This window comes from Diospyros lotus, chromosome 3 (genome assembly GCF_014633365.1).
Source record: "Diospyros lotus cultivar Yz01 chromosome 3, ASM1463336v1, whole genome shotgun sequence".
In the NCBI taxonomy this organism is placed as follows: Eukaryota; Viridiplantae; Streptophyta; class Magnoliopsida; order Ericales; family Ebenaceae; genus Diospyros; species Diospyros lotus.
This window is the reverse complement of record NC_068340.1, coordinates 41,373,716-41,386,585: the sequence shown is the minus strand read 5'-3', so window position 1 is coordinate 41,386,585 and position 12,870 is coordinate 41,373,716. Positions and strand designations below refer to the sequence as shown.

Sequence of the window (12,870 nt, the reverse complement as noted above, 5' to 3'; positions counted from 1 at the left end):
TTAATTAATTCACAACCTACAAGGTTTGGTCTATGAGACGTGAAGAGGTTTTGATCTTTTGGGACAGAAAAAAAACACTACAATCCTTTCCTAGGAGGGAATGAGCACAGATGAACATGCAGAAGGAAAAGAAAGATTGTATCAAGTTGGATCTCATGTCAACCAACCAAAATGAAAGAGACGACTGACAATTTAATACAACTTCACAAACTTTTGCACAAATTACTCTTTTCACTTTTTTTTTTTGTTGTCTTATGAATAAATTGCTCCATCTAATTTTCGAATTCAATTTGCTTCTTCGAGCGAACCAGTTTGTTTGCACTTGTGGATAGCAACAATGATGGTGTTTGACAAAGACTCAAGCTGCTTAACATGGCACCAGAAACAAATAGCAGCAAGAACAATGAGGATTACAAAGATGATAATATTTTCACATAGAAATGCCACTCGACCTACAATGTGCAGGATGCATGTAGGCCATGTCTCAGCGTAGCCAATACTTTACATGCATACACAGAAATGGATAGTAAAACAGGAAAGGCAAATCCAATTTACAGTGAAAAGGACAGGTAATCATAGCTCAAGATTGTGCTGAATCCTCACTCTGCTCTTGTTGCTTGAAGTAGAAATTGTCAGATCAGCTTGTTTTCTAGCAAATCACTAAGGATGGAGTCAAGTTTATTTTGAATCAGATTCCAGATTATTAGTAAAAGAAATAGGGTGCAGGAAGGCACTCTTCTCTATTAAAAGGCCTTTAGAGGATGTTAATCCCTACATAATTCACCATTGTGGTTGGAGTCTGCGTTTTACTCACAGAGAAGCTAATATTAGGCAGCCCGTACTCTAGCAGAATGGGCCAAAAGACTCAGGTTTAAGTATATCCTTATTCCATCAGAGCTGCCCCAATCTGTTAAGACTTGTTTGTCAAGATGAAGTAAGGTGTAGTTTTTTTGGGTTTTGGTGCTGTTGGTCAGTTTATTTTGCTGTCAGTCTTCCTGCTTTGGTTCCTGAGTTCTGTTTTCCTTTCGGATGTATCTAAAAACAACATAGCAAGCTTTAATTCCACCAAGTGGGGTCTGCCACATAAATTCTAGCTCGCCACTCATTCTATTTATAGCCATATCTTCTGAAGTATCCCCACCACCCCCTCCCAAAAAAAAAAAAAAAAAAGAAGAGATGAAAAGCAAGAATCAGAAACCACCACAGAAGCTGATAATAGAAGGGGTGAGGGCGAGGATAGCATACCTGTGCTATGGTGAACTTATAATAGATGAGTGACAATGCTAACTTTTTTCTAACAAGTTAATGTAGAACAAGTTTTCCAAAATTATGCCTATGCACAGACACCCAAGTTTGGACAAAGAAAAAAAAAAAAAAATCAAAACCTTAATCCCACCATGACAAGTCAGCCATATAGATCTTCAGCTCTCAAATCATCTCTATCAATAGCCATGCCTTCTGTAAGATTATTATATTGGGTCTCATGTCTAACAATTTTCCACCAACTTTTCTCTAGCCTTCCTCTTTCATGCTTGCTAAAAATTTATTCCATTTCATCCATTGTTCTGATAGGAGCATCTAGTGGTTGTCTTCTCATATAATCAAACCGTCATAATTGTATCTCATGTATCTTATCTTTAAGAGGAGGCACTCCAACCTTATAACATATAATCCCATTTCTAGTGTGAGAATCCCATATTGCCTCAGGCAAAGGAGACCTGAGCTATATATAAGGAGGAAGATCTTTCCACCTATTAAGCTGACTTTTCAGATTGGTGTTAAGCTGGCTTTTCAGGTTGGAGTTTTACCTCTGACTTCTCACATGGTATCAGAGCCAACCCTTGGCCAACTACCTTCGGTCGTGGTTATGGACTAATACCCTACTCGATCACCTGGGCATGTATAAGTTATTGGAGAAGTTTCGGCATGGGGGGGGGGGGGGGGGAGAGGACTGTGAGAATCCTATATCGCCTCAGCAAGGAGATCCGGGCTATATATAAGGAGGAGGATCCCTTCACCTGTTAAGTTGGGTTTTCAGGTTCGAGTTCTACCTCTGACTTCTCACATCTAGCCTTATCTTTTCTTGTATGGTTGCACAACCACCTTATAACATTTTCATTTCAGTTATGCTCACAGTTTGAATATTAGTGCTTTACTATCGAACATTATGTCCCATACAACTAAAATTAATCTTATAGTTGTAAGATAATCCATGCAAAATAATATTGCAGTACAAATAAAATTGATCTTAGGGTCAGTGGCAAGACATTTCTTTTGAGGAAGAAATCTCGGTGGAAGAGGAGAATCTCGAAATTAAAGGGAATAAATCCGAAATAAGAGGAAGAAGATTAGGTTGAATAAAAGATGATAAAGACTACAACTGTTCCTAAGAATTAGGAGAAAAATTCTCCTTATCTGTTGTTGCATTTGTATTTTAAATTCCTAGATTTTAGAGATAGATGATAGATAGTTTTTTGTATTTAAAGGAATCACGTAACCTAGTAATGTGTGTGAAACAGTTAATATCGTTCACCCTTATTACTTAAGAGTGTGTTATTCTTATATTCTTTAAGTTTGTTCATTGTATCAGAGCTACTGGTCTGGTAAACCGCATATCCATTGTTGTTAAAATCTGAATTCAACACGTATGATTTAACGCGTTGGAGACCCTCAAATGATTCAAATTGCATGCAAAATTAAAATTGGGGTAAAATTGCATAAAATCGTAAAATCGGGATATAAAATAATATAAAATCGGGATATAAAATCGTAAAATCGTAATTGTTGTTTTTATTAATATTAAATTATGACATATGAGAATTTACAATAAATGAACTAATATTTGGAGTTTTGATTATGGATAGATGAATGATGATAAATGATGAACTTAATATTTAGAAATTTCATATTATTTAGTATTTTTGAATTGATAGATGAAGTAATTTTGAAATAGGTACATGCAATTTCATTTATAATAAAGAATAATCAGGTTATTAAATAATATTAAAAATTATGTTATTATAAATATATATTTACAAAAGTTAAAGGGTGTTTTTAATTGTCTCTAAAATCTTACAATTTATGATTCGATTTTATGACCATTTTTCAATCCCACTTAAAATGTTGATTTGAACGACCTTGTGCATACTTCTTTTCTCCACACAAACTGCTTCAAGATGGCTAGTTCCTCGTCAACTAGTGAAGCCTCAACTACTTTCCCTACAACCTCTCGATCTTAACTTCCAACTGTTGCCCCTATTTCTCTAGATCACCACACCCTTCGAATCACTCAACATGAGCTCAATGGGACCAATTTTCAGGAGTGGTCCCAATCCGTCTCGTTGGTTATGAAAGGCAAAGGGAAAGTGGGGTATCTAATCGGGGGGGATTCCAAAACCAGATCTTGAAGCTGCAAACTATGAAGCATGGGATGCTGAAAACTCCATAGTAATAGCTTGGCTCATCAATTCCATGGAGCCAAAGATAGGGAGGACCTATTTGTTCTACAAAACAACAAAAGAAGTATGGGAGGCAATTCAAAGCCTTTACTCAGACATGAAAATACAGCCTAGTGCTTTGAAGTTCGATCAGCCATAAGAACTACTCGCCAAGATAATCATTCGGTAACTGATTACTATAACATGTTATCTGAATTATGGGAGGAGATGAATTTGTTTTATGACATCAGTTGGGAGTGTACAAAGGATGGGGTGAAGTATTATAAAATGATAGAAAAAAAAAGTATTTGACTTCTTACATGGGCTTAATTTTGATTTCGATGAAGTCAGAGGAAGGCTGTAAGGAACCAAACATTTTCCATCTATCAGGGAGGCTTTCACTGAAATAAGAAGAAAAGAAAGCTGGAAGAAGGTAATGCTTCATTCATTACTTGAAGTTAACAACCAGAGTGGTTCAGCCCTTGTTGTTTCTAAATAAAGAACAACACCAACTTGTGGAGACTCTCAAAAAGAAAAGCAATGGTGTGGTCATTGCCACAAGCCCTACCACACTAGAGAAACCTGTTAGAAAATACATGGGAAGCCAACAAACTGGAAAGGGAAAGGTTAGAAGAAGCAACAAACAGTCTATGCAGTAGATGCTGAAGAAGGTAAAGTTACAAATTTTACCTTAACTCCATATCAATTGACAGTTTTGCAACAGATTTTGAACCAAACAAGGGTTATAAAGCATCAGATTCTATGGAAGTACCGAACCCAACAGCCTCCCTTGCTAAATAAGGTAATTTTCTTAATTGCTACCTCTCTAAATTGTTGAATATGAATGATTGAATTATGGATATCAAAGCCCCAGACCACATGAACGGATCCTTGCATGGACAGTGTGATAGAGATATAAAGGTAACTATGGCAGATGGTACAATCTCTCAAGGAGAAGGCTCGGTATATCTAAGCTGATTTGTGGTTGAAATTTGTCCTATATGTACCTAAATTGAGATGCAATCTGTTGTCCAACAACAAAATTACTAAAGACATGAATTGTAAAATAACTTTCTCTCCAACTCATTATGTATTTCAGGACCTAATTTTGGAGAAGATGATTGGCAATGTTGAGGAGAAAGAGAGCCTATATTATGTGAAGGGAGCTGCTAGTACGCGTAACTTTTCTAATTTACACAATTCTTTTTCATCTTCTGCTGTCTTAGATTCTAGCATCTAGTTATGACACAAACGATTAGGCCATCCAAGCTTTAGATACCTAAAAGTCTTGTATCCTCGTTTGTTTGTCAATAAAATGAGCAAGTCTTTCGATTGTGAGCAATGAATTCTTGCCAAATAGACAAAAGCTTCACATCCTATTCATTCTTATCAACCAACCAAACCATTCTATCTAGTACATAGTGATGGGGACCAACAAAAATTCCAAATCTAGCTAACACTAGCTGGTTTGTCACCTTTATAGATGATCATACCAGGGTGTGTTGAGTATTCTTATTAAAGGAAAAATATGAAGTATACAAAGTATTCGAAAAATTCCATCAAATAGTTCTTAATGTTTTCCAAACCTCAATCCATATCCTTCAATCGGATAATGGAAGAGAATATTTTTCAACCGAGTTTGAGACCTATTTGAGTGAGAATGATATTATTCATCAGAGTACATGTCCTTATAATCCCCAACAAAATAGAGTGGCCGAGAGGAAAAATAGGCATTTGCTTGAAACAGTTAGAACCCTAATGTTTACCAGCTTAGTTCCTACTTCCTATTGGGGAGAAGTCATTCTCATTACTGCCTATCTCATCAATAGACTCCCCCCACTAGGGTTCTCAAATTCAAAACCCCCTCGAGCACTCTTATTGCTGCCTATCCTTTACTTACCCGAATGCTTAATTCTTTGTCTCCAAAAGTATTTGGTTGTGCAGCTTTTGTTTATCACTATCACTCTAAATAAAACCCCAAGTCTTTGAAGTGTGTCTTTGTTGGCTACTCTCCCACACAACAAGACTACAAGTGTTATTGTCCTAACACTAAGAAATTTTTTGTGTCTTGTGATGTCTCCTTTATTGAGAATCACTGTTACTACTCTACCATACCTCTATGGGGGGAGAACACCACAAACAAATTCTAGAAATCCCTAAGCCATAGCCACCACTTCAGGTGTACTCTTGAAGAAGGACTCTTGAACCAAAACAAAGCCATTCATTAACCCTTGAAGAAGGTCTGGTTCTTGAAAAGGAAGAAAGAGCTGAAGTTGAAATAGCAATGCTTGAAGCAGTGCCTATTGAGGAGGATAAAAGAATAGAAAATGCAAAAAATTTAGAGCCAAAATTATATGACTTGGATATTCTAATAGCTTGGAGAAAAGAGGTGAGATCATGCACTAAATATCCTATTTCTAATCATTTGGTGTATTCTCAGTTGTCTCCAAATTTCAGAGCATTTATTGTCAAGGTTGATGAAGTGAAAATCCCTAGGAATATCAATGAAGCTTTGCAACTTACCAAGTTGGAAGAGGGTTGTAATGGAGGAAATGGATGCATTGGAAAAGAATGGCACATGGGAAGTGGTGAATCTGCCTCAAAACAAGAAAGTGGTAGGAAGCAAATGAGTGTTTATAGTAAAACACAAATCTGATAGGAGTATTGGGAGGTATAAGGCTAGGTTAGTGGCTTAAGACTTCACCCAAACACAAGGTATAGATTAAGAAGAGACTTTTGCACCAATTGCAAAGCTCAACTCTATACGTGTTATTATCCCTTGTAGCTAATTTAGATTGGGAATTTTACCAATTAGACATTAAAAAATGCATTTCTCAATGGGGACCCCTAGAAGAAGAGATATATATGAGAATTCCTCCTGATTTTGAAGAAAAAGGAAAAGTTTTCAAGCTAAAGAAGTCTTTGTATGGGTTGAAACAATCCCCTAGGGTTTGGTTTAAAAGGTTCAGCACCACCTTACAGCAACTAGGGTATCAACAAGGGCAGCTTGATCACACTTTGTCACTAACACATGCTGCTAATGGTTTGAAAACTATCTTAATTGTTAATGTGGACGATATTATTATTACATGTGACAACTAGCAAGAAATAAAGGCACTAAAGAAACAGTTGCAACGAGCATTTGAAGTCAAAAGACTTGGACAACTAAGGTATTTTCTAGGGATGGAAGTAGCAAGGAGTAAGGAGGGAATTTTTATTTCTTAAAGAAAGTACACATTGGATCTACTAAAGGAGACATGTAAGCTTGGTTGTAAGCCAACCAACACACCCTTGGAACCAACTAGAAAGCTGAGGAGGATGGGACATAAACAACAGTTGATAAAGGTAGATACCAAAGGTTAGTGGGAAGACTAGTTTATTTATCTCTTACATAACCTGATATTATATATGCAGTGAGTGTAGTAAGTCAATTTATACATTCACCCACTAACAAACATCTTAGTGCTACTTACCATATCCTAAGATACCTTAAAGGAATTCTTAGTAAGGGTATTTTATTCAGGAAGAATGAAGATCGAGGAATTCAAGGGTTCGTGGATGCTAATTGGGCAAGTTCCTTAGAAGACAATAAATCCACCTCCGGGTATTGTACTAAAGTATGGGGTAACCTTGTGACATGGAGGAGCAAGAAACAAAGTGTAGTAATGAGAAGCAGTGTTGAGGCAGAATACCGAGCTATAGCTCAAGGCATTTGTGAAGTAATAATATGGCTAGGGAAGTTTATGGAAGACTTGAAGGTACCAAACATTAACCCTACAAGGCTATATTGTGATAGCAAGTCTGCCATCAGTATAGTAAACAATCCGGTCCAACATGACTGGATGAAGCATGTGAAAATTGATAGACATTTCATCAAGCAAGAGATTTGAAGATGGTGGTATCAATCTAGTGTATATCCCTATAGGTCTACAAGAAGCTGATATCCTCACCAATGCAATATACGAACAAGGTTTTGAGCTGATTAGAGGCAAGCTAAGAATGAAAGATATTTACTCACCAGCTTGAGGGGGAGTGTTGAAGAAGAAATCTTAGTGGAAAAAGGAGAATCTCGAAGTTAAAGGGGATAAATCCGAAATAAGGGAAAGAAGATCAAGTTGAATAAAAGAGGATAAAAACTACAAATGTTCCTAAGAATTAGGAGGAAAATTAGGAGAAAATTTCTCTCCTTATCTATTGTTGTATTTGTATTTTAAATTCCTAGATTTTAGAGATAGATGATAGATAGTTTTTTGTATTTTAAGGCATCACGTAACCTAGTAATGTGTGTGAAATAGTTAGTACCGTTCACCCATATTACTTAGTGTGTGTTATTCTTATATTCTCTAAGTTTGTTCACATTCATAATGTCATTGACTTTTAAAAGTCACATTAACAATACAAATCCATGAGAAAAAACAATGTGACAAAATTTCATGCCAAATGCCCTTCTTGACACAACCCTCAAGCAAGGGAATTGACTTCTAACGGAAAAAGAACCCATGAAAGGAAACACCTTTTTCGTAATTCATTTTTTTGTACATAATCAGCAAAAAGAATTTTGATTCCTTTAACAAATTGGTGTCCACATGTCTAGAAATTCATTTTAGATAGTTGGACTTCCTCAAGCACAAGACACTTCACCCAGGATATCCATAACATTGGCATCATGGAAACACAAACAGTGATGAAAATGAATACCTTAGGATCTTCCATGAAATTTATTGCATTAATTAATTTGTCAAGTGATAACTCCTGAATCGGAATGGGTGGAGGACCTATTCCTTTGGCACGAACCTGCTCTCCCCAAAATGGTTGGTCTCCAAAGAAAGGAACAACAGTAGTTGGGCACTGAATTTAAATGAAGACATGCACAGATAAGCAAGGTAAACAATCAAAATAGGAAAAGCTCCAATAAGGCAAAAAAAAGTTACCCCAGCTCTAAGACCAGCAGCAGTTGTTCCTGCACCTCCATGGTGCACCTAAAATAATTTTGGTAAAACATGCTCTAAAATTGGTAAGGAACAAATTTCACCAAAATATGAATCACACCATGTAACTATGCCCCTCTTATCAAGTATAAACAAGAAATATTTCTTTTCAGCTTATCAGAAACCATATTGTTCTCATTTTAGCAGGAATTTTATGTTTCTTTTTGCAAGTTAAATCAATATGTACGTTTCACACTTATGGATACTGACAGGGCCAACAATGTTAGCTAATTTATAGAAATGAATCAATGTGTAATTCCCTAATATTTGTCACTAGTAACGATTTGGTTAAATATCAACCAAGCACAATGACATATCACAATGACAAGTATTACGGAAGTGATCTACAACTTAGCGGAAAGCATTGCAACCACCAAATGCCTTCAAGTATCAACTATGATGATGAATACACTATGCCATCTTACATGGGATTTCATTAGGCAGGAGGTGGACTTGAAAATAATGAAAGGCACATTATAACATTATCTCATTCCTTTTGCAAAATACTTTTTTTCTACATTTTTTTCCTGACAGATTATATATTAACAGGAATTTCTTTAGTCTTAATAACTAATGAACATAATTTAGTGTGATTTCTAGTCTTGAATTTGATCTATTTAGGTAGCATCACAGACATTGCTCGGGGCTGTTTTGTGAACGCTTGAACTTTTGGAATATGGTGAACTAACAATGTATGGAAATTTGGGGCCAAGAAACCCTAGTTCAAGTCTTGTGAGACATTTTTCTATTATGTTTGTTAATACACAACTTTTTCTGTGCACCTCAACTAGTTTATCTGTTTTGACTCTTTCAATTTGTGAGAGGGGGCTAAACATTCAGGGCTAATGTTAGAGACCTTTTCTTGTTGAAATATTTGCCTGAGTACTTAACTTTTGGGACTAATAGTAGTTTGATGAATAGCCCTTTTTCTACCACAAAAATAGAATGCGGCGTTGCTACTGCTATCACTATTGCTGTTAAAAAACTGCAACTCAAAACTTTTTCACCTATTATGTAGACACACATTCCACTTCTCTCCTAATGCAAACTAAAAGTTCAAAAATTTCCTGGTTACTTATAGGTAAATAGTACCTTCATGATTCTCCAAGATTATGTAATAATAAATAATGTTGAAAACATGATAACAGGAAGGACCAAACTCAGTTTGACATACATGTGCACGTGATTCCTCCCAAGTATGTTCTGCTTAGCAACTAAATTGGTCGAGATGGTCTACAGCTCTCAAGTTCTATTCATCTGTATATAATGACTCCCAAGTGTCCTCATGAATTAATTTTTCCCCATGCATGTTCACGTAACAAAATTTAGTTCCCAATTTGTACTCTTCATCCCAACAACACCACACTAAACTTTAATCCCCTCAGATGAGTTCAGCTACATTCATTCAAGCTCACCTATCATCTTTATCTATAACCATATCTGTTGTAAGGCCGTGTCAAGCCTCGAGTATGAGGCTTGGGCAATTATGGGAGAATAGGGAATTTGAGAAGGAGAAAGAGAGGGAGATTTGAATTAAGAAGAGGGAGAGAGGGAAAAGAGAGAGATTAGAGAAGGAAAGATCCGAATGCATTGATTGATAGATCCCATCCTCACATACAATGCCCTTTTATAGGCTCGCTCCAGCTGGTTGTTATTACAACCGAATCCCACAAGTGGCTTAGGCGGAACCGCCCGCACATGCAAACTGTTATTACATTCTGCTATGCCTATTATAGCTATGCAACTCTAGTTTATTACACTTAAGCCATTAGGCTTGTGACACTCCCGGCCCCTTAAAGTCTTCCTTGTCCCCAAGGAAGGTGAGTAGCTGAGCAGCACGTGAAAATTGATTCAACAGCTGGGGAAGGTATTCCCAAGTGCTATACTCCGGGTGTCGGTTGGACCACTGGACCAAGACTTGAATGAGAGGTGCGGGGCCCTGATGGACTACTCTCCGGTCAATGATGGCTAGTGGTTCCCTGTCGCCGTCGGCCTCTGCGGTTGCAGAAGGTGGTTCTGGGCTCACAGTAGCATTAGGCTCGATGAACTTCTTCAATAGGGAGACATGAAATACTGGGTGACATTCCACGTGGGAAGATAACTGTAGTTTGTAGGCGACTGGACCCACCCGTTCCAAGATGAGAAATGGTCCAAAATACTTAGGACTGAGCTTGGTGGGGGTGACGTTAGAAAAAGAGAACTGTAGGAACCGTCGAACCTATAAGAAGACCCGATCGCCTAGTTTGAGTTTCAGTCACTTCGTTTGCAGTCTGCGATTTGTTTCATCCTGTTGTTAGCGGTAACCAACTCTTGCTTGAGTAGTGAGATCATCTCCTGCCGATCTTGCAGATACTCAGCTGCGTTAGTGTGCGCCCTGTTGGTACCCGTTATGGCAGGCATTATAGGTGTCTGGTATCCGAATAGAGCCTCAAAGGGAGTCTTCTTGATAGAGCTGTGGTAAGTTGTGTTATACCACCACTGATCTAAAGAAAGCCACTTACCCCAACTCTTAGGCCGAGCAAAACACATACATCTCAAGTAAGATTCCAAGCACTGGTTGACCCTTTCGGTTTGCCCATCGGACTCCGGATGATATGCTAATGACATGTGTAGACTCACCCCTAAGTGCTTGAATAATTCTTGCCAGAAGTGGCTGGTAAATATTTTGTCTCGATCCGAGACAATGGATTTAGGTAGACCATGCAGTTTGGCCATTGTATCAATGAACACTCGAGCAATCTCCTGGGCTGTGAATGGGCGAGTGAGGCCAATGAAGTGAGCAAATTTGGTCAGCCGGTCGACGACAACTAAAATCGTGTTTCGGCCTTCTGATTTGGGTAAGCCCTCGATGAAATCCATGGATATCTCCTCCCATGCCATGTCTGGTATAGCTAGTGGCTGTAACAATCCTGGGTAAGCCACTTGTTCATGCTTACATCGTTGGCACGTCGTGCAAGCTGCCACAAACTCCATTACTTCCTTCTTGAGGCCAGGCCAAAAGAACATATGTCGAACCCGGTAATAAGTAGCTCTAACCCCCGAGTGTCCACCTAGTGGAGAGCTATGTAATGCCTAGAAAATCTTAGCTCTTAGTTCCTTGTCATCGCCCACGACCAATCTGCCTTTAAACCTGATCAACCCATTGGCCATTGAATACCCCTGCTCATTGGTGTGCTGCACAGCTAATTGGGTTTGGAGGGATTTGATCCACTCAGACTTCTCATAGCTTCCAGTAACTTCTTTGACCCAATCAGGCACCACGGCGGTGATTGCCTGACACTCCCCTGTCTCTGATCTTCGTGACAGGGCATCCGCCACAATATTTTCCTTTCCCTACTGTATCACATAATTCAGGCCCAACAACTTGGATATTCCCTTCCTTTGCAAATGTGTATGCAGCTTTTGTTGGAGGAGGTGTTTTAGGCGGTCATGGTCAGTCCGTATTATGAAGGGGGCGCCTTCCAAATAATGTCTCCACTTGTCGATAGCTATGATCATGGCTAACAACTCTTTTTCATACACACTTAGCCCTCGGTGTCGGGCAGCCAGAGCTTGGCTAATGTAAGCGAGGTGTTTCCCTTCTTGTGTCAGCACTGCTCCTACCCCGATGTCGCACGCATCAGTTTCCACCACAAAAGCCTTCGAGAAATCTGGCAATGCCAAAACTGGGGCTTATGTCATCACTTTTTTTAAGGTGTTGAAAGCTTGCTCAGCTTGGGAATTCCATCCGAAATTGTCCTTCTTGAGTAATTCAGTCAACCTTATATTCAAAGGCTTGGGCCACTCCATCATTGCTGTAATTTTACTAGGGTCGGTGCTGACTCCTCGGCCAGAAATGATATGCCCTAAATAATCCACCTCATTCTTTGCAAAGGAACACTTAGAGAGTTTGACGAACAATTGATTAAATTTCAGGATTTCAAATGTGGTTTGCAGGTGGGCTAGGTGTTGTTTGAGGTTGGGACTGTAAACTAAAATGTCATCAAAGAAGACTAGGATAAATTTCCACAAGTATGGGGCAAATAGGTGGTTCATAAGGGCCTGAAATGTGGCTAGGGCATTGGTGAGCCCAAATGGCATCACCCGAAATTCATAGAGGCCTTGGTGTGTTCGAAGGCTGTTTTATGGATGTCGGCAGGGTTCATTCTAATTTGATGATACCCTGCCCTCAGGTCCAATTTAGTGAAGATGGTAGCACCATTTAGCTCGTCTAATAGGTCTTCAATCAAGGGAATGGGAAATTTGTTTTTCACGGTAAGGTTGTTTAACTGCCTATAGTCTATGCAAAAGCGCCACGTACCATCCTTCTTTTTGACAAGAAGGACGGGTGAGGCAAAAGGGCTTTGGCTCTGCTGGATAATGGACGTTCGAAGCATATTTTTGACCTGTTTTTCAATCTCAACCTTCTGGTATGGAGGATAGTGGTAGGCTCGAACATTTACTGG

At 38.5% G+C, this 12,870-nt stretch overlaps 1 protein-coding gene across 20 annotated transcripts in view; it reads right to left on the bottom strand.

The window, feature by feature from the left end:
- The window catches only part of LOC127797939 (sterol 3-beta-glucosyltransferase UGT80A2-like), a 39,651-nt gene that overhangs the window by 679 nt on the left and 26,102 nt on the right, over nucleotides 1-12,870 (bottom strand). For 16 of the 20 annotated variants that reach the window (XM_052331161.1, XM_052331146.1, XM_052331147.1 and 13 more), the window contains 2 exons: nucleotides 8,369-8,416; nucleotides 8,136-8,285 (listed from right to left, as the gene is read on the bottom strand). The exons of 2 other annotated variants lie outside the window; for them this stretch is intronic. In XM_052331161.1, coding sequence (XP_052187121.1) covers nucleotides 8,136-8,285; nucleotides 8,369-8,416 — 198 coding nt within the window. Of the gene's footprint in view, nucleotides 1-8,132; nucleotides 8,286-8,368; nucleotides 8,417-12,870 lie in introns of those variants that run through there. 2 more of the 20 variants (XR_008022307.1, XM_052331150.1) reach the window with 2 other exon arrangements.